Source organism: Vipera berus (genome assembly GCF_964194415.1).
Source record: "Vipera berus genome assembly, chromosome: 2".
NCBI classification, from domain to species: Eukaryota; Metazoa; Chordata; class Lepidosauria; order Squamata; family Viperidae; genus Vipera; species Vipera berus.
Genome location: NC_138203.1, coordinates 149,925,726 through 149,953,077, shown reverse-complemented (window position 1 = coordinate 149,953,077; position 27,352 = coordinate 149,925,726). Strand labels below are relative to the sequence as shown.

General features: G+C 42.1%; 1 protein-coding gene across 1 annotated transcript; it reads right to left on the bottom strand.

Annotated features, from left to right (window-relative positions):
* Positions 1-611: 611 nt before the first annotated feature.
* On the bottom strand, positions 612-27,352 carry LOC308660960 (transmembrane protease serine 12-like; the record flags this gene model as incomplete). The annotated part of the gene is made up of 5 exons (XM_081315606.1): positions 612-842; positions 1,481-1,623; positions 13,059-13,324; positions 19,190-19,385; positions 27,262-27,352. 5 exons carry the CDS (start codon positions 27,350-27,352, stop codon positions 612-614), a joined length of 927 nt encoding a protein of 308 aa, XP_081171732.1.

Here is a 27,352-nt window from a genome sequence, read left to right as displayed (position 1 = left end):
GCTGTAGCTAAATGGCCAGGTGAGGGGGAAACCTGACCCACTTGTTCCACGGCTGCTTTCAGCCGAGCCGCATTGCAGCAGCATTGGTCACAATTTGCGAGGTGGCAAACAGCTGCGTCACGCTGAAACTGGCTGTTTGCCACCTCCTGCCCAGTGCCGCTGCCATGAGGCTGTGGAACAAGCCGGGCAGCAGTAAGAAACCGGTATACTGGTTCCTTACCTCCGCCTGGCTTGTTTCGTGGCCTCATGGCAGCGGAATTGGGTGTGACGCGCAAGGCAGCAGATGGCCATGGCCAGAGGCAAATGGCCTTGTCAATCCTTCCATAGAGGGAAACGTGAGAAAGAAACTCAAAGTAACCCACATCTTGATTTTTTTAATATAATATGGGGCAGAAAGAAAGCCTGAGAGGCTTTCTATCCTACAACAATAAAGAGCATTCATAGAGTTTATTGCAGATGAAAATACATGCTTTAATATATCGATGAGCAAATTAAAATTATAAAATATTGTTAAATATTTTTTTCAGAAATAATGAGATTGCAAGAGGATTCACTGTATTTAAAAAGCAATCTGATATATTTACAGCATGTCAAAAAGCAAGTTTGATGCTTCATACAATTAGTTGGAAAATGTTCCACACCACAGGCAAAAAAAGAATGTGTTGAATCCTCACAGTGGTGGTTTCACTAAGTTGTCTTCTCAACCAGAACATGTACTTAGGCAAATTAGTGTAAATTCCTGGAAATTTTGGTCGGCCACAGCCAACACCATAGCTGGTGATTCCTACAATGTAGTATTTAGAGTCTGACAAATAACATACCAGAGGTCCACCACTATCTCCCTGAAAAATGAAAAAGATAATAAGCAGTGACTTATATTATTTAAAAGCATGTATGCACAAAGGCTATCCCTTCTCCTATTTAGTTTTCTAGTGAAAATACAGCAGCCAAATATCTTCAGTGATTCAGGGTTCTGATGCTATAAGCCCAATATGGCAAATTGAGAACAAAAAATTAGGTCTTCCTCATGGCCACATTAATGTGCATTCCTCCAGTCCTTGAGTTAGTAAGAAAGTGCTGTCCCCACAGTAGAGCCCAACGTAGGCTGAGAATACTTTCTTTTCTTACAGATTTAAATTTGCAAGAAGCAGTTCATTGAAGAAGAGACATTACTTTGTTTCCATAAGTTACCTCTGCTTTATTTCCATTGAAATCCATAGGATAAATTAGTCATAGCTAACTTAAATCCCACTCAAAGTGAAAACATTATTTGGTTGGGCTCTAAAACAGCAAAAGCACTAGTAATTGATCTTTTATCTCAATTCAAAAATATCGCACACATAAAATCTGAAATTGTATTAGTTTTACTTTTCTTTTCTGACATTTCCTATCTGCTTCAATGCATCTGTAAATTGTTAATCTAGTAAACCTAACTGGAAATTAAGTGAACATGTTTTGACATAGATCTATGTCCATTTACCTGACAGGTGTCGACATCCCCAGTTTCAGAGCCAGCACAAAAAGCAGTATCTGCTACTGATCCTGCATGCCAGTCATAGTGATTGCAAATCTCTAGTGGAAAAATTGTTAGCTGAGCTTCTTGTAATGTGAGGCTGCCTCTAGCTGTAAGGAAAACAATAGCTTTTATTTATTTATAATTTGCAACAACAACTATATAAAAATGCTGAATACCAGCTATTGTCTACAGATTAGTAATGCAACATTGGGAGAGTATCATTTAACCTTGAATATGCCTCATTATATCTTCTAATGCAGGGCTTTTCAACCTTTTCACCCATTGTACCACTTTTAGGATATGGCAACATCCGAGTACCACCAGTCGCCTAGCAAGGTGTCAAAAACTTGATGACAAAAAAAAGGAAAAAAGTGATGAAGTACAGGTAGTCCTCAACTCACAACAGTTTGCTTAGTGACTGTTCAAAGTTACAGTTGCAAGAAAAAGTATGTGAACCCTTTGGGATTACGTGGAGTTTTGCATGAATTGGCCATAAAATGCGCTCTAAACGTCATGTAAGTCACAACAATAGAAAAACACAGTCTGCTGAAAATAATACTACACAAACATTAGCTGTTGTCATGTTTTAATTGAACATAAGATGGAAACATTCACAGTGCAGGGTGGAAAAAGTATGTGAACCTTTGGACTTAATAACTGTTTTGCCCTCCTTTGGCAGCAGTAACCTCAACCAAACGTTTCCTGTAGTTGCAGATCAGACCTGCACAACGATCTGGAGTAATTTTGGACCACTCCTCTTCACAAAACTGTTTCAGTGTAGCAATATTCTTGGGATGTCTGGTGTGAATCGCTCTCTTAAGGTCATGCCACAGCATTTCAATCAGGTTGAGGTCAGGACTCTGACTGGGCCAATCCAGAAGTCGTATTCTGTTCTGTTGAAGCCATTATTTTGTTGAATTACTTGTATGCTTTGGGTCATTGTCCTGTTGCATCACCCATCCTCTGCAGAGCTTCAGTTGGTGGACAGATGGTCGTACGTTTTCCTGCAAAATGTCCTGATAAACTCTGGAATTCATTTTCCCATCAATGACAACAATCCGTCCAGGCCGAGGCAGCAAAGCAGCCCCAAACCATGATGCTCCCTCCGCCATGTTTTACAGTGGGGATGAGGTTTTGATGTTGGTGTGCTGTGCCTTTTTTTCTCCACACAGTGTTGTGTGTTTTTCCCAAACAACTCAATTTTGGTTTCATCTGTCCACAGTATATTTTGCCAGTAGTGCTGTGGAACATCCAGGTGCTCTTTTGCAAACTTCAAACGTGCTGCAATATTTTTTTGGGACAGCAATGGCTTCCTCCGTGCTGTCCTCCCATGTACTCCATTCTTGTTTAATGGTTTCCTTATTGTAGATGTGTCAACAAAAATGTGCCAGAGATTTCTGTAGGTCTTTAGCTGACACTCTAGGATTCTTCTTTACCTCATTAAGCATTATGCGCTGTGCTCTTGCAGTCATTTTTACAGGACGACCACGCCTAGGGAGAGTAGCAACAGTGCTAAACTTTCTCCATTTGTAGACAGTCTGTTCTTACCGTGGACACATGAACATCAAGGCTTTTGGAGATACTTTTGTAACCCTTTCCAGCTTCATGCAAGTCAACAATTCTTGATCGTAGGTCTTCTGAGAGCTCTTTTCTGCGAGGCATGGTTCACATCAGACAGTGCTTCTTGAGACCAGTAAACCCAAAAGAGGTGTGTGTTTTTAAAAGGCAGCTGTCAGCAACATATCCAATATCATCACACTGATTGGAGTCAAGGTTGGCTCACTCCTGGCTCCAATTAGCTCTTGGAGAAGTCATTAGGCTAGGGGTTCACATACTTTTTCCACCCTGCACTGTGAATGTTTACATGTTATGTTCAATTAAAACATGACAACAGGTAATGTTTGTGTAATATTATTTTAAGCAGACTGTTTTTCTATTGTTGTGACTTACATGATGTTTAGAGCGCATTTTATGGCCAATTCATGCAAAACTCCACGTAATCCCAAAGGGTTCACATACTTTTTCTTGCAACTGTACAATGGCACTGAAAAAAGTGCCCTCCAAGCCACAGCTGAGCAAGACACCTGCCTGCCTGCCCGGTGGTGCTCTTCCTCCTGTCCGAGGTTTTCATTGTTGTGAGCATTTCTGTTTTGAGGATTGGCAGCGGGGGTGGGGTGGGGGGGTGTTTGGTTTTTATTCCCATCTGCTGGGTGGTTGAAGCAGGTTTTCGTCACTTCACATGACCCTGGGACACTGTGACCGTCATAAATATGAATCAGTTGCCAAGCATCTGAATGTAAATCACAAGACCCTGGAGATGCTGCAACATTCAAGCTGATCGGCGCTTCTTCTGGGCTCAGCAGAAGGACCAGGATCAGCACCGAGCTCCAGCTGGAGCCTGGCACTGATCCTGGTGCTTCCGCTGAGCCCTGACCGCCCTGCAGCTCCAGCCATCTCTCGCTCAGGTTTGTGCGGTGCTGCCACCGGTTCAGCTCATTCCCCTCCCGTTACCACTTTTCTAGGATGGTTGTGTACCACCTGCCAGGTGCCAATGTACCATAGGTGGTACCCATACCACTGGTTGAAAAGCCCTGTTCTAATGTGTAGCTTTTAATTCAGAAATCCATGTTTGAACAATAATCCATAACCCAGGAATTTTGATACATATACACAGAAAGTTGATCGTATGCAAAATCTAATATCTAGTGTTGCGACTAAAGCAAACAATTGAAAAACCATTTGTTATTTAGAAAACTACAAAAACATGCAAATTTGATATTTATACAAATTCATAGAATCTGCAGTTTTATAAAATCCATTGATTCTATGATGCAAGTAAGAACTTGCAACGGTGAACAATTCTGACATATCCTTGTGTTGATAGCACTGTCTATCTGTGGATGAGAAAAAAGTGCTTTCAATACTGCCACTTCAAAAATAGCAATAATTACTTCCTTGTGCTTACTGGAAAATATTTTTGGTTTGTTCTTCCAAGTTTCTGATGAACCATTAGAGAAAAATATTGTCATGATTGAGTAATGCAAGTGAAGAACACACTAGTGAGTATTAGGAAATTTGAAATTTCCTTTTTTGTGAGAAAAAAGAATAAACATGTTTAGGCACAGCCTGAGGGAAGGGATGAGGTGCTCTGTTAATGGTTGGCAAGAAAGCATGGCTGACAGTTACCTGCATATTTGGTTGTTTTACCAGAAAGTACAAAGTACTGATTACCTGGTGGGTCGTTGTAAGCTCTATAACAAGCATGTAAACATATATGTGTTCAAGCCTTGCTGATATCAACTTAGCCATTATTCCATGGAGGGAATCAGACATCCTTTCCAATAAGAGATAAATTCCAATTTATGTTCCGAATACAATAAAATCTTGCTAGTATAACTTCTCAAATTTTATTTTCTTGATATATTTTCAATGCCAATGACTCTAGTGTCAGTAAAACTACAGAAAAGGGGAGAGGATAACTATATCGGGGTCTTCAAACTTGGCCCTTTTATGACTTGTGGACTTCTTCCACCAGAATTCCTCAGCAAGTGTGCCTGGCTGAGGAATTCTGGGAGTTCAAGTCCACATAAAAGGGCCAAGTTTGAAGACTCCTGTTTTATATTATCCTCTTCGGTATAACATGTTATTGTGATATGGAACATTGACTATTATCATAGTTTATGGTTCTTTACCAATACTCTATATCCATATATTTATTGTTAAATAAAAAATGAAATGAAAATGAAAAATGGCTATTTAAAAAATAAAAAGGTAAAGGTAAAGGTTCCCCCGCACATGCGTGCTAGTCGAATACAAAGCATATAAAATAACAAAAATGCTAATATTTAGTGACAAGGCTAAATGGGTCTTAACTTCCATTCTAAAGTTAGATAGAATGGGAGCCACACGTGAATCCAGACTACCTACATTTCATGGCCCTGACTGTGATACATGAAAAGGCTCTCTTTAATTGTCATTCAATATTGGTGATAAAGTCTACTATAAACCACAGAGAATGTGACTTCTGTCACCTATGGAAGAAAAGATTTGAAAAATCATGTGTCCTGTGGGTACTTTCTCAAGAATCATAGGACTGGATGCCACACTTTTCTAGAAGAATAAAATCCACAGATATTTCCAAAATCACTATATAAGAAATGCACTATTTTTAGTATGGGAAAAGACAAAAGCTAAAATCTATACAGTACAAAAATACCAGGATGGCTTTCAACAATGGAAGCTTTTGTTCACCCAAACTTAATTAGCTTTGAGAAAATTCTAACCTACAAAGATATTTTGAATATGGAAGGGAAATTAAAATCTAAACAAGAGTTGGAAGATCAGGAAACCGATTTATCATGGTGGCCTCAATTGCAAATACAAATGAGATCTGAGAAAAATGCTAAAATACATGGTTTTTATAAAGACCAGACAATGTTTGATCAGGTATATTGACATCAGATGAAAAACTGTATAATTTCCTATTAAATTTAAAAATGGAAGATGAACAAGTGAAAAAAACAATGGTAACATGGGCAAAAAATTTCAGCCACAATATAGAATTAGAAAAATGACAAAAACTTTGGGAAAGAAACTATAAACTGACAATGGCAACTGCCTATAAAGAAAATTTATATGACTTCTGGTTTGCTGCCATGGACGTTTGGAAGGCGAGCTTCGTCTTCCACATCCAATTTTGCATTGTTGGGGGACCCTGGGAAGGGTCTAAAGTTACCCTGTAGGGGTGACCAGCAAGGAGGGGATCCCCACTTGATCACGGGAGGGTGGTAGCCCTTCTGCTCGATCTGGGGCAGCCTTCCAAACTGGCGGAAGAAAGTCTGGCCATAGCAATATGGCTTGTCACTAGGCTGCAGACAGCCAAAGTCAAATTTACCATCAGGCACTTACAAAGCAACACGGATGAGACTGGGTGAGATCTACTTCTCTTCAATCCTAAATATTTTTTCTACCTGTATAGGCTGCCCAAAGTATTTTCCCCCTGCGAGAGAAGGAAGGGTGATTCTGTCCCACCCTCTAAAAGCAGTGGCGACTGACTATCCAGGGGAGTTTAAATCTTGCAAGAATATCCTGATTCTGGCTGGATCTTTATCTGTGGACTAAAGGACTTTTTATTCTTATTGAAGATTTGGGTTTTTATTTACAAAAAGAAGTAAAACTGGATAAGGGATTATAAAAATTTTGGATTTTAAAAAACCCTAAATGATATGGGTGAGATCTTGTGGCTAAGCCTGATATTATAATTTCTTATTGCCTAAAAGAGACTTGGCTTGAAGCCCAGACTACCTTGACAGATATCAGCTGTGAGAAGCCCAGCTGTGTTCTATACTCTGTGACAAAATTATTTTCATTCTCTGATTGTAAAGCTTTTAACTTAACACCTTACTAAGAGAACATGGATGAAGAGCAGGAAGAGATTCTATTTATGTTGAAAGCAATTTATGAAACTATTCTAACAACTACTGATGAAATAGGAGGTTACAGAAAAGAACAAGATGTCAGCCTAGATATACAAACCCAAACCTTGATTACAACTAAAGAATCAACTACACAGAATATAATAGAAGTAAAACAATTAAATACTATGATAGAAGATTCAATTGATCAACAAACACAGTTAATGGAAAACCCAGAAAAGAGACTGACAACATGGAAAAGGGAAAAGACTTTCTATATAAACCAGAAGAAACCTAAGGATCAAGAAGAACAGACTGAAGGGAAGATGAACATTTCAGGACAACTACGTCGAGATGGAAAAATAGAGAGACGATCTGTTAATCCTTAAAAAAAATGGCGCCTGGATGTCCCTTTCTATTCCAAACAATATACATAATAACACAGGGAGATCTATTTGATGACTTAAAAGCACAGACATGGAAGGCGAGTTGGCAAAGAAAGAAAGCTAGAATAAGGCTAAAGAAAATTGGGGTTTTGACTTATTAAAGGTAAAGGTAAAGGTTCCCCCGCACATGTGTGCTAGTCGTTTCCGACTCTAGGGGCCGGTGCTCATCTCCATTTCAAAGCCGAAGAGCCAGCGCTTGTCCGAGGACGTCTCCGTGGTCATGTGGCCGGCATAACTAGACGCCAAAGGCGCACGGAATGCTGTTACCTTCCCACCGTAGTGGTCCCTATTTTTCTACTTGCATTTTTACGTGCTTTCGAACTGCTAGGTTGGCAGAAGCTGGGACGAGTAACAGGCGCTCACTCTGTTACATGGCACTCGGGATTCGACCCACCAAACTGCCGACCTTCTGATCGACAAGCTCAGCGTCCTAACCCACTGAGCCACCACGTCCCTTTTGACTTATTAGTGAGGATCAAAATAGTACATACTCAAATAGACAAGATGTGTACTTTGAATATTAGATTTTATTATGAGCTGAGATAAAGAAACTTTGGTCATTTAGAACTTGGAAATATAAATATTAAAAGTTAAATTTGAATATTGATTTGCTATAAAGATTGAATGTAAAAGTAATTAAGATAAATATAAGCTAAAAATCCATTGATAAATGTAATAAATATGTTTTTATTTAGTTACTATAGTGAAAATTACTAGCTTAAATGTGAGATAGTAGATATCAAAAGAAAAAGAGAGGAAGCATTTAATGTTGAAATAAAAGAAATTGTTGTTACTAAATTTAAGACATTTGGAAATTAATAGAAAATAAGAATGTTATAAAAAGGTAAAGATTCCCCCGCACATGCGTGCTAGTTGTTTCCGACTCTAGGGGCTGGTGCTCATCTCCGTTTCAAAGCCGAAGAGCCAGCGCTTGTCCGAGGACGTCTCCGTAGTCATGTGGCCGGCATGACTAGACGCCAAAGGTGCACGGAACGCTGTTACCTTCCCACCATAGTAGTCCCTATTTTTCTACTTGCATTTTTACGCGCTTTCGAACTGCTAGGTTGGCAGAAGCTGGGACAAGTAACAGGTGCTCACTCTGTTACGCAGCACTCGGGATTCGACGTGACAAACTGCCGACCTTCTGATCGACAGGCTCAGCGTCCTAACCCACTGAGCCACGGCGTCCCTCAAGAATGTTATACTGTATTATTAATTAGTTGATGTAAGATGGTGAGAAATAGAATATACCGTATTCAAATAGATAAGATGTGTATCCTGAACATTAGATTTTGTGATGAATTGGGATAAAGGGAAATGTGGTTATTTAAAACTTGGAATTTATAAATATTAAATGTTAAATTTAAATATTAATGAGAAACTAAAAATTGGGAAAAACTAATTAGGACATTGATAGTCTATAAAGATTGGATGTTAAAATAACCAGGATATGTATAAACTAAAAAATATTGATAAATGTAAGAAAGTTATTCTTATTTAATTGATATAATAAGAATTGTATTAATTTAAACATGAGACAGTAAATACTAAGGATAAAAGAGAGGAAATATTTAATGTAGTAGTCTGAAACTTGCACTAAAGATATTTGTATGTTACTGAATTATCGACTAACTCAGCCGCCACATTGCTTTTTAAATGTTTAAATGTAAAACTAGAAAATCAATAAAACTTTTATAAAGAGAAAAGAAAATTTATATAAAATGTTTTATAGATCGCATTTACCACCTGTGAGATTAGCAAAAATGTTTAAAAACATGTCTAGTAATTGTTGGAAATGTAAGCAAAAATCAGGCATGTACTATCATCTTTGGTGGATGTGCCCTAAAGCAAAAAAAAAAAATGGTCAAAAATACCTATTTGGTTGGAAAAAATGCTAAGAATGCATTTTAAATGCTAGATTTTAAACCGGAGCTATTTCTATTAGGTATAATAGTTAGAAAAATATGATAAAGAAAAAGTATATTTAATGTTGCAAGTATTAACAGAAGCAAGAATTGTATTTGCTTAGCACTGGAAAAATGAAGAAACGCTATGTGAAGAAGAGATAATCAAGAAAATACTGGACTGCGCAGAAATGGATAGACTTACCCTGAAGATTAAAGACAAAAAAGATACAGAATATTTTCAAACATGGGACGTATTTTATCAATGGCTAGAGAAATGGGGTAAAGATTAGGAATTTAACGTGCATTGACTTCAACCTACCATCCCTGGGGGGATCATCTGAGTTAGCTCGGGAGTTCATGGCTTCCATGACGGCCATGGACCTGAAGCAGGTTATTCTGGGCCCAACTCACGGAGGGGGTCACACACTCGATCTGGTTTTTCTATCTGGACGGTGGTTAGATGATCTTGGGGGGGGTTCCCCAATTAATTTACCCCTGTCATGGACCGATCATCATCTCCTGCGGATGGTCTTCCGTTTTGCCACTCCCTGTCGTGGGGTTGCTGAGCCAACAAGATGGTTCCGCCCTAGGCGCCTTATGGACCCTGAGCGGTTCCAAACGGCGCTTGGGCCCCCACCTGCCTCCTTTGCTCACAGCTCGGTCGATGCCCTGGTGGAAGCCTGGGAAAGGGCAGCCACAGAGGCACTCGACCAAGTTGTACCCATGCGGCCCTTGACCCGACGCAGATCCCAACGGGCCCCATGGTTCTCCATGGAGCTCCGCGAGATGAAGCGTCGGAGACGGGGCCTAGAGAGCTGTTGGAGGTCCAGCCGATCCGAATCCGACCGGTTACGACTAAGGTCGTTTACGAGAACTTATCTCGCAGCATTGAGGGTGGCTAGGTCTAACCACTTTGCCACCCTCATTGCGTCCGCAGAGAATCGCCCGGCCGCCCTGTTTAGGGTGACTCGCTCTCTCCTTAATCAGGAGGTGAGGGAGGAACCCTTGCAGGGTCGAGCCGAGGAGTTTAGTCGATTTCTGTCGGACAAAATCGCTCGGATCCGGACCGGTTTGGACTCCGACTGGGCAGAGTCTGACGAAGAGGATACGGGCGGTCTTGTCGATTTAATCTGGGAAGAGTTCGATCCTGTGACCCCTGAAGTAGTGGACAAGATCATGGGGAAGCTGAGCTCCACCACGTGTTTGTTGGACCCGTGCCCCTCCTGGCTGACTTATGCAGCCCGGGATGGGACACGAGGCTGGCTCCAGGCAGTGATTACTGCTTCTTTGAGTCAGGGTAGTTTTCCCGCCGCCTTGAAGGAGGCGGTGGTGAGACCCCTTCTCAAGAAGCCTGCCTTGGACCCAGCAATTTTAAACAACTATCGTCCGGTCTCCAACCTTCGCTTTTTGGCGAAGGTTGTTGAGAGCGTGGTGGCGCATCAGCTCCCTTTGTTCTTGGAGGAAGCTGACTACCTAGACCCGTACCAATCGGGTTTCAGGCCCGGGTACAGCACGGAGACGGCATTGGTCGCGCTGGTGAATGATCTCTGGCGGGCTCGGGACAGGGGTTGTTCCTCTGTCCTAGTCCTTTTAGACCTCTCAGCGGCTTTTGATACCATCGACCATGGTATCCTGCTGCGACGTCTCAGGGGGTTAGGAGTGGGAGGCACGGTTCTCCAGTGGTTCTCCTCTTACCTCCTGGGACGTTCGCAGTCGGTGTTGGCAGGGGGGCAGAGATCGACCCTGAGACCTCTCATTTGTGGAGTTCCTCAGGGATCGGTTCTCTCGCCTCTCCTGTTTAACATCTATATGAAGCCGCTGGGTGAGATCATTCGTGGTTTTGGAGTTGGGTATCACCAATATGCTGATGATACCCAACTTTTTATTTCTACCCCAAACCACCCCAGCGATGCCCTCGACGTGATGTCCCGTTGCCTGGAGGCGGTCCGGGTCTGGATGGGGAGGAACAGGCTTCGACTCAACCCTGACAAGACTGAGTGGCTGTTCGTGCCGGCATCCCGGGAAATTCCGATTATCCCATCATTGGCCATGGGGGGTGAGCTATTACCCCCCGTAGATAGGGCCCGCAACTTGGGGGTCCTTCTAGATTCACAGCTCTCCTTGGAAGAGCATATTGGAGCTGTGACTAGGGGGGCCTTTGCCCAGGTTCGCCTGGTGCGCCAGTTGCGGCCCTATCTAGACCGGGATGCCTTGCGCACAGTCACTCATGCGCTCGTGACCTCTCGTCTAGACTACTGTAATGCTCTCTACATGGGGCTGCCCTTGAGGTCCACCCGGAGACTCCAGCTGGTGCAGAATGCAGCCGCGCGAGTCGTCTTGGGAGTTTCCCGATACTCCCATGTTACACCTCTGCTCCGCGAGCTGCATTGGCTACCGGTTGCTCTCCGGGTGAGGTTCAAGGTGTTAGTTATGACGTACAAAGCCCTTCATGGCATGGGTCCGGATTACCTACGGCAACACCTGCGACCGGCGTCAACGTCCCTCCGTCCAGTGCGCTCCCACAGAGGGCCTCCTCAGGGTGCCGCCGATCAAAGAATGCCGATTGGTGACCCCCAGGGGGAGAGCGTTCTCTGTGGGCGTGCCAGACCTCTGGAACAGCTTACCGGTTGAGCTCCGGACGGCCCCCGACCTTCGCTCCTTCCGGCGCGATTTAAAACATTCTTTTTCGAACAAGCTGGCCTGGTCTGACGGGATGGGGTTGGGTTTTTAAAATTAGTTTTTAACTTAATTATGTATTGATTTTATGGGCATGATGTTTAATTGGTTTTTAATGGTTTTTTAATTTTTGTATCTGGTTTTTTATTGTGTATTGCCCTGTTCACCGCCCTGAGTCCTTCGGGAGAAGGGCGGTATAGAAATCAAATTATTAAATTAAATTAAATTAAATTAATTGTTAAGTAAAACAAATGGACCCAGACAATATGTTGTTTATCAAGCACCTATGAATTGTAAATATAGAAAACTAATAAAATATTAGGACTGAAGACTAAAACCTTGTTACTTGGGTTTAAAACTGAAAATATTCTAACAATTGGAAATTATTCATAATTTGTCAATTGTTTGATACTAATAAGACCAGAATATTCTTTTGCAAAGAGAAAGAAACAGCAAAGAAGAAGAAATGGCCTGCAAGCAGATCATCCTTAAAGATTGGTATGCAGGAAAGGAAGTGAGTAAAAGTTATCTCATGTCTTACATTATTTATATCAGATCTTCCCATCCTATTATTTTCCAAAAGTAGTAGATAAAACTCCCATTATATCCAGCTACTCTCTCTCTCTCTCTCTGTGTGTATGTGTGTGTGTACATTTGAAAATACTGAAATGCATGTTTCTGAATATGAAGTATGTCTAACTGAGAATAGTATCCAAAAGAAACTCCCTCCTGTTTGTATTTTGTTTTCTCTGTGTGTAATGTGAGAAACAAACAGTTGACTGTAATGGTTAAAAGCAACCAAGCTCAAAACTGAGAGACTTGAGTTCTAGTCCCACCTTAGGCGTGAAGCCAACAAAGGGATATTGAGTCAGTCATTCTCTCTCAGCCCTAGAAATAAGACAACGGCAAGCCACTTCTGAAAATATAGTTGCCAGGAAAACTGCACGGATTTGTCCAGGCAGTCACCAGGAGTCAGAATGATTTGAAGGTTTCCCCATGAGAAAAATGTTATTCTCAGTGCAGATAAACTTTCGGAGATCGCTAAACTCGTTTTCACTTTTAACAGTAGGTTACTTTAAAGCAAAAGTTAAATACTTACTTTGTTCTTTTTTCATTCCCCACCCACTTACAAAACATTTCATATCAGAAGTCAAGGCAAGAGTAAAGTTAGGTAAGCAGACGGGCTGAACATAGGAATTAAATGTGATAGATTTGCTTAGATAAAACACAGCAATATCATTTTCGAATCTTGTTGAGTCATAGAAATAATGGATCTTGATGGCCTGTATGCGTCTTTTTATAGTGTGTGTTTTATGTCTGAAAAGATGATGCAAGCCAATCACAGCCCTCCACACCTCTGGAACCCTAGAAGAAAATAAAGTATCTTTAAAAATAGTAATTATTATGTAAATGTAATTTCAGAGAGATGCAATTGTTTCTTATTCCAAAATCTGTGCATGGCTAATAAGCAAGGAGCCAGATTTTATTCAGATGATGACAAAATGGCAGACTGTGATAGAAAATACAACTGGTGTAAATAGTCATTTAAACTGATCTAAAAATGTAGCATTTGCAAAATCAGATTCAAACCATTTAATGCAATATTCCTAATTCAAGAATTCTCAAATAATGTATCTGAAATTTATTATTTAAATAAATTTTATATAGCCAATTGTCTCACAACAGTGACTCTAGGCAGTGAACAAAAGATTATAAACCAAAACAACCAAAGGCCATCAATATAACATATGCCCAAGATCTAAGAACATATATTCACAATTAGTTTAAAAAACAATCACCAACCCAATCAACAGCAGAGATGCTTAACATGTTGGCCCCAATGCCTAAGGGGACAACCAGGTTTAACTGCCTTTGTGACAGACTAACAGAGTTGGTTCCATCTGGACCTCCAGAGTGATGTGCTCTACAGGGCAGGTGCTATTACAGAGAGGGCACAACTCCTGGCTCCCATGACACTGCTCAGTAGAAGGAGTCAGAGCATGTCCACCCTGTTAGTTCTGGTAGGGCAAGCAGAAACAATTGGTGAAACTTTATAGGTAGTAATCAGCACTTTGAATTACCGTATTTTCCGGCGTATGAGACGACTGGGCGTATAAGACGACCCCCTACATTTCCTGTTAAATTATAGGGTTTGGGCTATACTCGCCGTATAAGACTAACCCTCTTCCAACGCACACCAAATAAAAATTAAAAAACATCAGATTTCATTTTAATATGGTAATTTTAATTCAAATGCTTATGACATGCAGGTGCTTAGTAGGAAAACTGTCACTTATAAACATAAGGCTGTTTGTCATCAAACATGTAAACATAAAACAGTGCAAGTGGATTAAACTATAATAATAATAATAATAATAATAATAATAATAATAATAATAATAATAATAATAATAATAATAATGAAGAAGAAGAAGAAGAAGTAGTAGTAGTAGTAGTAGTAGTAGTAGTTGGAGGGGACCTTGGAGGTCATCTAGTCCAACCCCCTGCTAAGGCAGGAAACCCTATACCATTTCAGACAAATGGCTGTCCAGTCTCTTCTTAAAAACTTCCAGTGTTGGAGCATTCACCACTTCTGGAGGCAGGTTGTTCCACTGGTTAATTGTTCTAACTGTCAGGAAGTTTCTCCTTAGTTCTAGGTTGCTTCTCTCCTTCATTAGTTTCCATCCATTACTTCTTGTCCTGCTTTCAGGTGCTTTGGAGAATAGCTTGACTCCCTCTTCTTTGTGGCAGCCCCTGATTCCAGCAACCATTCCCTATTTTCCTAATTCACTTTTTCACTTTTCCTAATTCACTCTAAAGCTTTCCCTGCGCAGAGCCTTAAGTAACACAAGCTGCCTGCAATTAGTGCAGGTTCGCATCCCACCAGGCTGAAGGTTGACTCAGCTTTCCATCCTTCCAAGGTAGGTAAAATGAGGACCCAGATTGTTGGGGGCAATAAGCTGACTTTGTAATAATGCTGCTTGGGGGTGTGTGTGAAAGCCCTAATAAACAGGCATATACACAGAATGAAGGCTATTGCTAAGCACATTGATTTGTGCTTTAAATTGTAAGCCACCCTGAGTCTTCGGAGAAGGGCAGGATATAAATGGGATTTTTTTTTTAAAAAGACCAAATGGGAGATCCGCTCCAGGTTTTCCAGCCAGCCTGCCCAGTTCCTGAGTCAAATGTGTCCTTAGAGCTAAGCCGCTGCTCTGGCTGCTGCCTTCCCCACCTGCCTTTCAAGTTGGGATATACTACAGCTGCTCTTCACCTTTAGAAGAAAAGACGCCCAGACCCCAGCCCGTAAAAAATCACAGACTGCAGCTTCTTCTCCAATTGGTCCCGCTTTCCCTGCGCAGACTAAATGGGAGATCCGCTCCAGGTTTTCCAGCCAGCCCTGTCCCTAAATTTTCAGCAACCGGCGTATAAGAGGACCCCTGACTTTTGAGAAGATTTTCATGGGTTAAAAAGTAGTCTTATACGCCGGAAACTATGGTATACCTCAAAGCTTCTTGAAAGCCAGCTCAGTTCACACTGCAGCAGTGTTGTGTAACCTGAAACACCTAAAACTGCTTTATTTTACACATTCTGAACAAATGCTTTGGAAAGGTAGTTCCATGTACAGAGCATTACAGTAATCCAAACAGTAAGTAGATCTGAGTTTCTGTGAATAGGGCCTCCTATTCCTGTTCCTCCAGAAAAGAACTCAATTGGTACATGAGATGAACCTATCTAAAGGGCCCTCTTGGTCACATCTACCACATGCTCTTTGAAAAGGAATCAGAGTGCAAGAGAATTCCCAAACTGTTCACTAGCTCCGTCTCTGGGAGTGTAACCCCTTTCAGAGTGAAAACATTTGGATCCAATGGCTCCAATATCCACAACTACTTAGTTTTGCTAGAAGACTTCAGAACAGAGCTGAAACCTGTTCTTCCCTATCCAGACTCCAAAGCCTACAGACACCATGAAAGAACCTCAGTGGCATCACTTATCAAACCAAGGCAGAAAAGTCTAGTTGGATATCATCAACATTCTGATGATGCCTTACCACATGTTGATGGATGACCCCACTGAGTGGTTTCATGTACTGTAGATGTTAAAACAGGAATGGAGAGATTGGACCCTGAAGGAACTCCACAAAGTAGGAGCTTCAGTGTTTACTAGCCCTGGAGAAAGTAGGAGAACCACACCAATATAGCGCTTCCCTAATCCAAACCTCCTGAGCTGTTCCTGAAGGAAACCAAGGTTGATAGCACTGAAGACTGTTGAGAAATCAATACGGGCCAGGATAAATTCATGACCCATCAGAGGGAATCAATAGGCACATCCAATACCATCCCAGTGCTTCAACCAAGTCTGAATTCTGAGTGAAAACATAATTTCCTTCCTTCCTCCTAAGCTGCAATGCAATGAAAAAATAAAGTTGGAGATTGGATTAAATTTGTCCAGTTCCTCTGGGTCCAAGCATGGTCTTCTTGAGAAAAGGGTGCACTGCTTTCAAGAACAGCAGAAGCACTCCATCTCATAAAGAAGCATTGACCGCCAGATGGACCCTACTACATTACCTTCCAGAAGGCCTTAGCCAGCCATGAGACAAATAGATCTAAAACACAGGTAGCCAGATTAATAGCTCTGAGGATCCTGTTCATTTTATCAGGCTAACAGGTCCAAACTCTTCCCAGCTAATCAGTTAAGACTGTGCTCAGGAAACTCCATAGGACCTATACAGTTCTACCTTCTCCAATAGATGCCAAAAACATTCTCAGAGCAACCCTGTAAATGTTTCCCTGGCTCTTTATCTACAATTTACTGGGTGACCTTAAAAAGGGCTACTGGTAAACTTGGAGTCAACAAGGGTGGAAAATCACATATGTTTTACTACTTTTACTGTTACCAAGTAGGAAACATATGCAGAGAGAATTGTGGCCAGGGGAACTACCAGAACATAGTCTAATTTTATAATTCCCAAGGAGACTCTGTGCAGAATCAACATGTATAGGAAAAAGGACACTAAAAAGACAATACCAAATATTTTAACTTTGGAATTGTGTTAAATTTTGTACGTTCTCAGTTCACTTTTAAAATAGACCCTTATTAATTTAAATTATTAAGTCCTGTGTCATGCCTCCGTCCGAGCCTGACTCCGAGGAAGACATGGAGTGCTTTGTTGAGGCTCAGGAGGGGATGTCTGTGGCTTTGGAGGACTGTAGGGAAGAGCAGGCTGAGGCAGGCCAGGGCCCTTCAGGTGTGGAACAGGGAAGGCAGAGTGCAGGCGAGGAGCAAGCCTCAACACCCACCCCCCCCAATACTAGAGCAAGGAGAGCAGAGAGGAGAACAATGGAGGCAGGCTCAACTGCTCGGGAGGAGAGCGTCCTGGCCCACTTCACAAGGCACACCTGGGGACTAAGATATAAGGAGGAGCTGTGGGGTGGGCATTTGCTGGGAACAAACGTGTTATCTTGAGATAGTAAATTGTGCTCTTGTCTAACCTGGAAACAGTGCCTGGAGGTTGTAAGCGTCTAGCTGGGGGTGGGGAGATCTGATTAAAATTATATTAAATCCTACTAAGATGAAATTGCTATTCATATGTAAACATCAGTAAACATTACTGTAGTTAGTCTTGGCAGGGTTGTACTCCTGAAATAGTTGTTTTATGGCTCAGGGTTCTTTATAGATGCTTGACTTTGCCCATCTTTGGCTGGTGTATCAGTTAAAATCCTATTTTGATAAGAATGACCTGAAAATATCAAATCATGACCTGAAAATATCAAATCAAATCAGTATTAGTTATATATGTTTAAGTTTTATTGTTCACTGCCCAGAGTCTATTTGGATTTGCTAATAAATAACAATAATAATAAATAACAATAACCTGAGTTAGTTTGGAAAAGCTTTGTGGCTTATGCAGAAATCTAAAACAACACAAAGACGTCCTTCATATCTCTATACTCCTGAAATTCCTACCTTAAATGAAGCTTATCTTCAATACATTTTTAGAAATAGTGCTTTAAAAATATTATTACGTACTGCAGATACTTGTGGAGAAGCCAAAAATCTTAGGTGCCAAAATGCACCTAAAAATTGCACTCAGCTTATTCACTGATGGCTTTTATGTGGGCATATGCCAGGGGTCTTCAAACTTGGCCCTTTCATGACTTGTGGACTTCAACTACCAGAATTCCTCAGCCAGCATGCCTGCAGCTCCTGAGGACTCTCTCATGGCGAGCCCTGCGCTGCGCCGCTTTAGCTCGTTCCCTCCCCCGCTATTTTTGTCTAGCCTAGGCAGGGTCACGTACCACCTGCCAGGTGCCAATGTACCACTGGTGGTACACGTATCACTGGTTGAAAAGCCCTGTTCTAGAATACTTTCATTGCTCACTTTGCTACGTCCACTTCTGTTTCAGCCATAAGAACAGCTGGGGGATATTGTTGGTATTGCTATCATCAAACTAATATGGAACCGCTTAAAAAAGTGCTGGCAGTAAAAGCATCCACAATGCACTAGATTACTGGACCCACAGATTTATCCATTATTCAAAACCCAATCTCCTGATAATAGAGGAAAGGAAGCAAGGAAGCAAAGAGCTTGGAAGCTTCTCTGACTCTCTTTAGGACCCAGCTTCTGCTGTGGCTCTTTGCTGCACATTTCTGCTCTTGCGGCTTTTCTTCAGCTCCTCAAGGCTGCAGAAAGATTTTCTTTGCTTGCTTACTTCCTTTCCTCTACTCTTCAGTCTGGAGTCAAAGATTTTTAAAGGGACAGAGAATGAGGGCAGAGGTGGAGAGTTTAGTTTTAGCACCTAAAGGGGAGAGGAAGAAAGATCAATAAGTCTGACCCTCCCAGCTTTTGTTGTTTTTTGTTTTATTGAACAAATGTGGCTTTCTTGGGGAGAGAAGAGGCGGTTAAAGCAAGGGAAAGGTTTTGGCATGTTTGTCCTGAAGCTGCCGCCTTTGCATACAGGGACTGGCTTCCCAAAGAGTAGCAAGAGTCAGGAGGGAGTTTGGCGTCTCCAGATAGTCAGCTGATTGAAGAAGAAAGTTTTGAAAGCAGCCACAAGAAACGGTCAGAGCACTGAAAATGGTAGCCCCTTCATTCAACACAGTTCAGGTGAAGAAGATGATTTCAAAATAGATATTTCAAAATATACATTCTAAATTTAGCACCTATTTTTTATCCATGTAGTTTTATTACATTAAAATCTGTAAAAAGATATAGGAATAGGTAATACATACGGTTTTTTTATACTGCAGTGTGCAGCTGTCAGTACTGTGCGGTTATTAATTAAAGTTCCACCACATAAATGGATAAATCCTCCGCCATGCTTATATATTTGAAGGCTAACTTGCCATGGCCATGCCCCTTCCTCAGATTCATGTCCACCTATAATCCGACTCCCTGGTATGCCTATAGCAGGCCTTGTTCCGCACTCTAGAAATGAAATCAGAATAGTTAGATACCATGAGAGTTTATAAATGCAAACTTTAGGGTTTCTCAAATAGTCAGACTTCTCATTTGGCATTTTTTTCTCATAAATTCATACAGTACACACATCCACAGGCATACATAGTCAAAAAGAATCAGGAGGTTGATTCCAATAAATATTTTTAGTCTATTTCTGAAAATCATTGTATATAATAACTTGCTGCAGGGGCTACAGCAATGGCAACCCTATTGACTTCGCCCTCCACAACAGTCCCAGTTTAATATGTGGACCCTTAGAAAATTAATTGCTCACCCCCATATTAAAGGTATCATCATAAAACAGTGGTGGCAAACCTATGGCACACATGCCAGAGGTGGCACTCAGAGCGCTTTCTGTGGGCATGCGCTCCGTCGCCCCAGCCCAGCCTCTCCCTGCAGCCCCCTCACCAGCAGCCCCCCCAGAGGAGAGTTGCCCCTGGGTGCGGCCCACGCGGAGCAGTGCATCCAAGGACATGGCAGGTAGGCAGCAGGGACAAGACTCTGCCCTTGCGCCCCATCGCACGTAGATGATGCTGTGGGGCACGGGTGGAGGGCGTGGCCATGGTGCTGCAGGGCTGCCTGGGCAATCTGCTGCGGCAGGCCAAGGAGGCGGTGGGTAGCCCTGTGGGTGGGGTGGACAGGGGCAGAGCGGCGATAGCGGGGTGGTGGTTTTGGGGCACTCGGTCTGTAAAAGGTTCACCATCACTGTCATAGAATGTAACCTGTTTCAAGTAAATTCTTTTATATTATTTATCTTCCTCCAATTCTGCAGTGTAAGGTGACTCTAAGACAGTGGTCCAAAACTCATTTTGGCTTGGCAGTCAGGCAAGGGAGGAGTGACGGGAACCTAGCTGCGTGAATGGCAGCCAGGTGTGCACGTGTGCACAGTTGGATTTGCGCAAGCAGTGGGCTGGCACACATAAGCATGTGAGTGCATCTCAACTTGTGTAAGTTGAGCTGCGCTTGCATGTGCACGTGCACTAGTCCACCGCTTGTGCAAGCTGAACTGCACGCGCATGCATGCATGCTGGCCTGCCGCTCACACAGCCTGATTCCAGTAGACTATGCCCACTAATGGGCGGCAGCCCCAGGAATGGGAACCCTTGCTCTAAGCAGCATACAGTGGATAAAATATGCAAATATCAAAATAATTAAAAATATAAAAAAAGATTGCAATGACAAAAAAAATCAAGCAAATTGAAAACCCTGGGTTTGGAGCAGAGAGGTGGTGGTACCTTCTCTATGACTGCACCAACCACCTCCAGCCAAGAGCTTCTCCTTTAGTACTGCAAACCAATTGGCACTGCCAAGTTTTTAGGCTTTTCCTGAAGGCTAAAAGAGAGAGGGCAGATCTCACCACTGTCCTGTTTCAAAGGGTGGGGTCAGTAGCAATAAAGGCTCTTCTCCTGGATCCCACCAGCCGAAATTCCTTGGCTGATGGGATCCATAGTAGGCCCCTTTTGTCAGCATGAGTGGGCGGGCCAATTCCATTGGAGAAAGATGATTCTGCAGATATCCTGAACCCATGCTAGAAAGGGCTTTAAAGATAATAAACAACTTCTTGAATAACATCTGGAAGCAGATTGGCAGCCAGTTACAGCTCACATAACAGTGGTGTTACATGTGTTACCCTAGGGCAGGGGTAGGCAACCTCGGCTCTTTTATGAAAGAGCCGAGGTTGCCTACCCCTGCCCTAGGGGCTTCCAAACTGTCCATGCCACTGCATTCTGGACCAATTGTAGCTTCCAAATACTCTTAAAGGTCAGCCCATGTAGGAGCACATTGCAATATTTCAACTGTTTTAGAAAAACAGTAGACTTTAGAATATAATACTTCAGAATAACTACTAAAGGGAGAAATCTTCACATGGCAACAGGAGTTTTAAGATTATTTAGGCTGGCACTGGCTCATCTGGTTTATCACTCTTGTTTATATTCCAGGGTTTTGTCAGTTTGCATGAGAAACAGGTGTACAATATAACCAAGGTCAGGTCTTGCATTTTTGATACCATGGAAAGAAGATCATGAGGTTTTGGTACCAGGTTTTGATAAGAGGATGGTACTGCCCCTTCAGATGGGAGCTTCAACCCAGACCTGGGTTGGATGCTGTGTGCATTGGCTGTCATGGAGTCTCTTTGCTGTTGTTCTACTGGAGATCTCAGTAACTGAAGAGAGATTTGTTATCATCTTGTTTGACATTTGTTTCTGTTTAACTGTTCAAGCTAATATGTTGACTAAGCTTTAAATACAGGCAAATATAAATGTAAAAGCATTTGGGTTAACAGCTGTTTAGCTTTTAATGGGAGGAGTGTCAGGATAACGATTTAAAGGCTAACCAGCTGAGGTAATGTAAGGTGGATGATGCAACAATAGGAATGATTCAGCAGGTGTCTGTATCCCTTTAAGAGCCTGAGTATAAAAAGGAAGGCTTTTGCTGCTGTGTTCTCTCTCATCCATTTCCTGCTGTAATTGCTGTGTGTTGGAGTTTGCTGTATATTACCATATGTATGTAACTTGTTTCTAGTGTATATTGTAGATAGTGTAATATAAACCACCATTTAATAGAGACCACTGTTTGCTGTATTTACTCCTGGTTACCTCAGCGCAATAAGACTGTGCATGCTCTGACGCTATTCTCTTGCTAAACATAGTTTCAGGGAACAAATAAGTGGACACAAATCCAAAACCCACTTTTGTAGCAAAGCCCAGTAACTTAAAATATAATAGATTTTAATGGAAATCCAACCACATACCTCTGCCTGAAACTATTTCAACATCAGGCTGACTCTGAATGGACTTGGAAATTAAGTAGGATTGGACCTGGCTGATATAGAGATGGGAACTTTCTAAGAATTCCAGTGCCGTAAATTACATTATTAAGTAAAACAAACAAAGAAACCTGAAAAAAGGCAGTGTCAAACTCCTCCTACACTGGTAACAAAGATAACTACGTGTAATTATCAGAAGTTGAACTCCTTTTGAAGATATTACCTTTTTGTTTCTGAAGAACTCTAGAAGGACCACATGTAGCACATGGATTTTCATGTCCACTTATAGCTCAGTTTTACTAGATTATACTATATGGCAGTGCTCTCAAACCTACATAAATTACATTTTTAATCAACAGTTTTGGGTTATAAAGAAAAAGTTTGTGGAGCACTGATGTATGGAATATAATATTCTACATTAAAAGACAGCAATGCATTGCATTACACTGGGCATGACTTATGTCTTACAATTATACCACTGAAATGGTACTCAGCAGGGTAACATATTCCTGAGGACTGAAAAATAAGTACAAACAGGTAGTCCTCGACTTACAACAGAATTGAGCCCAAAATTTATATTGCTGAGAAATTTGTTGAGTTTTCTCCCATTTTATGACTTTTCTTGCCACATTTGTTAAGTGAATCACTGCAATTGTTAAATTAGTAACATGGTTGTTAAATGAATCTGGCTTTCCCATTGTCTTTGCTGGTCAAAAGGCTGCAAAAGGGGATTACATGATCCCAGGACACTGCAACCATCATAAATATGAACCAGTTGCCAAGCATCTAAATGTAAATCAGATAACCATGAAGATGCATGGTCGTAAGTGTAAAAAATGGTCATAAGTCACTTTTTCCAGTGTCGTTGTAACCTCAAAGGGTCACTAAACAAACTGTTCTAAATTGAGGACTACAAATCCACAAGTTATGAGTGTTCACTTAATACTTGTTCAAAGTTACGTGATGAGCGCCCCCTAGTGCTTCCAAGTCCCGAAGTTATGAATATTGCAGCACCACAGCAATCATTCGCCTTTACGAGTGACCGCAGTGGCTCTGCAACATTCATCCTGGTTATTCCCTCCCTTCCCACCCCCACCCTGGGTCTCCCTAGGCACCACTTTCAATACTCACCCTGTGAAGATCGAGATCCTTTGTTTTCTTGGCTGCTCCAGGACTTCAGTGCGTTCGCAGAGTGGAGGCCTAAAGTAACACAAGACTACACGAGATCAGTGGGGCGAGATCTCATGCAACTGATCTTGCGTCATCTCATGGTACTTTAGGCCTCTGTTCTCTGCAACAGAGAACGGAACTGAAGCTGGGAGACGCTTCCACTTGCCTCCAGAGGCTGGATCGGGGCTCTGGAGGCCTTTTCCAGGCTGCTGCCACCTGGATCTAAGGCTGGTGAATGCTTCTGTGCGCTGCATGGGCCGATCCAGGCTCTAGAGGCCTTTTCCAGGCCGCTGATGCCCAGATTTGAGGCTGAGAAACATTCCTGGGCTTCCCAATGGCCCGTTCTGGGCTCTGGAGGCCTCTTCCAGGCCGCTGCCGCCTGGATCTAAGGCCAGTGAACGCTTCTGCACCCCACCGCGGCCCGATCCGGGCTCCTGAGACCTTTTCCAGGCCGTTGCCTCCTAGATTTGAGGTTGGGGAATGCTTCCGCACCCCCTCCGAGTCCTGGTCCGGGCTCGAGGCCTTTTCCAGGCTGGTGCCACTCGGATTTGAGGCTGGGGAACACTTCCGTGCCCCCCCCATGTCTTGATCTGGGCTCCGGAGGCGTTTTCCAGTTCTGATCGGGCCGCAGGGAGCTGCAGAAGTGTCCACCAGCCTCAGATGTGGGTTACAGTGGCCTGGAAAAGGCCTCTAGAGCCCGGATCGGGCCACGGCGGGGCATGGAAGTGTTCCCCGGCCTTAGATCTGAGCAGCAGCAGGAACTGTGGCAAAGAGACGGATCTTTTCCAGGTGAGTCTGGCGCAGCAGGAAGGGAGAGGACAGCATGCGGTATCTTAGTGGGTCCGGGGGGTCTTGGGGGCCTGTTCCATCACTAGGTCCTCCATGGCCTTCCCCACCCTGAGATAACTCATGTTCGCTTAATGAGCTATGTGCGTTTTAACAAGCAAGGGAGAGATTTTGTTGGAGATACGAGATTCACTATGAGTTTTCGAGTTACGAGTATAATGAGATCTAGAAAGGATATAGGAAAGTTCAGGCCAATTTCTTTAGTGTCTGATTCAGTTGGTGGAATGCATTCTTCAAGTCAAAATTAACAACTATTTTAGCAAGCATTTTATTATTATGTTACATTTTCTTAAACTAATATGTGGAAGGAGTGATCCAGAAGACATTTTATTCTTGACCTTTCAAAAACATTTGACAAAAATATCAAGTTTCTTAGCTACACCACCTGGGTTAAGAATTGCAAAATTATTTTCCATCCCTGTAGTGATCATATTTAAAGTGGAAAATGTCTTTAGTGTAAGTACACATATACAGATTAGGCAAAAAAATCCTAACTTGCCTAGACTATTGATATAAAAATTGAAAAGTAAAGTAAGACAAATATAGAATCAGAGAACATTTCCAAAATGGGCTGCATCTGCAACTCAAGCTAATGTTAATATACAGAAAGTCCTCAACTTATGAACACAACTGAGCCCAAAATTTCAATTGCTAAGCAAGAAAGTTAAGTGACCTTTGCTTCATTTTACAACCTTTCTTGCCACAGTTGTTAAGTGTATCACTACAGTTAGTAACATAGTTGTTAAATGAATTTGGCTTCCCCATTGATTTGTTTGTCAGAAGGTGATCAAGGGACACATGACCATTTTTCAGTTAAGTCTGTTGCAACATCCCCATGGTCATGTGAACGAATTTTGGACACTTGGAAATTTGCTTGTATTTATGATGATTATAGCATCCCTGGAGATTTGCAACCATTTGACTGGGGTGGTATAATGCTTGTGCCTTCAGCTGGGGGTTAAGCTAGAAGACTCTGAGCTCACTTCCAGCCCTATGATTCTATGAAGGTCGAGAGCAAGCCAGTTTCCACAGTATGTTCCTGAACATATATCCACTTCAAATGAATCAGCTGGCTACTTGGGTTTGTGAGTTAGTTCTAATATAACTCACAAGTTCTAATATAACTAGTGTTAATATGGATTGCTTTGATTTTGTCCTGCATGGCCATTTTTATATTTATCTAAAACCAACCGTTCTTTTAAGTTCCACTTGAGTTTAAGAGAATTCTATAGTGGATATCTCACCCATTTGCTCTGGAGGCAGAACTGGAAAAAATTCTATAGTTCCTTTGTATGAGAAGAAATATTTCCTATCTCTGTGTTATTCTGGAGTTTGCTGAATCCACTAGAAGCTTCCATAATTTTGGCAGATCTCTATCTTCTTTTTTCTCTTTTTCCTTTTACCCTATTTCCCAAAAACTCACTAAAACTTCCTACATAGGTATGAAGTTAATGGACACTAATTTGTTATCCATGGGTATGTCAGAAACACTCTCCAACAGATGGGGCTGAACCATGGGTCCAACCTCTAGTGATTCATCAGTGTGCTTATTTCCCTGTGTACTTAACTAGACAAATTGATCAATGCTGCAGCTGTGTTTTAAATTACTACCCAAGTAAATCTCACAGCCACAAAACCTGAAGAAGATAGTTTCAAAATTTAATAAATACAAAATAAATACAAGGGAAAGCCCAACAATCTAGACACTAAAGAAGACAGTATAAGCACCCCATTCCTTAACTCAATCCCCCTCACTACTTTTCACTAAGAAAATCACAACCTCCAGTTTCAATTGGCTCCATCAGGTAATTCTTTCCAAAAGGCATGGGATTTTAAGTTGAACAGTAGTTTCCATGTTTAGTCCAGAATGGTTGGAAACATATTTTTGGATTCCTCAACTGTATCAAGCTATAGTGGGAGAAATGAACGGGAGGGGGAAAATTTGTTCCACTTCCCATCTACCTTCCCCTGATCTCTAGTGCAGAGGGTGAGGCCAAGATTCAGGCAATGAAAAGAAGAAAGTATAGCCAGTCTCTTCCCTGTTCCCCTCCCCATCAGCTCCACAAAGTAGAGCAGACAAAAAAACCAATGCCACATTATTCTAACAGTTATAGTAACAGGATCTTGCAAGTCTGAAATGTTCCCTAACCTTATCTTCATTTGAACTATGCCTCAGATGTTTTTTCAAGTTATTGTCTTGGCCTGGGTCTTAATGCTGCAACAGACTTAAGTGTGAAAAATGGTCATGTCACTTTTTCAAATGTTGCAAACACTTACTAAACAAATAGTTAAAATTTGAGGTTATAAGTTGAGGACTACCTGCCTCGCTTGTGCAGTTCTGCATCCAGTTCTGGTCACCATGATACAAAAAGGATATTGAGAACCTGGAAAGTGTGCACAGAAGAGCAACAAAGGGTTTGGAGGCTAAACTGTACAATGAATAGTTGGGGGAGTTAGGCATATCTATAGCCTATTGAAGAGGAGGATTAGGGGGGACATGATAGTTGTCTTCCAGTACTTGACAGGCTGTCACAACTTATTCTATAGTGCACCAGAGGTCAGCACAAGAAATAATGAGTGGAAGCCTGTCAAAGAGAGATGCAACCTAGAAATAAGAGGGAAAACATTTCTGATAGTGAGAGGAATTAATCAGTGGAATAGCTTGCCTCCTGGAGTTGTAGATGCTTTTTCACTGGAGATTTTCAAGAATAGATCAGATAACGGTTTGATTGGGGTGGTATAATGCTTGTGCCTTCAGCTAGGGGTTGAACTAGAAGACTTTGAGCTCACTTCCAGCCCTATGATTCTATGAAGATCCAACTTAAGCTAAAAAAGAAAGCCAGCCAGTTTCCACAATATGTTCCTGAACGTATATCCACTTCAGACGAATCAGCCGGCTATTTGGGCTTGCGAGTTAAGAGACCCCCAGGCCTCTTAGGGCCTGCGGGCGTAGATAGCCTGGCTCGCTCGCCGACCTCGCTCCGAAGTATGACGAGCCGAACCTGCCCAGGCTAAGCGCCCGCCCAACCCGCTACCGAAGGCGGGAGAAGGTCGTCTCACCTTGTCCATCCTTCGCAAAGGAAGAGGCCACGCAGAACAGCGCCAGAGAAAAAAGAGAAACGACCGCGAGTGGGGAATTTCGGTTGATCAT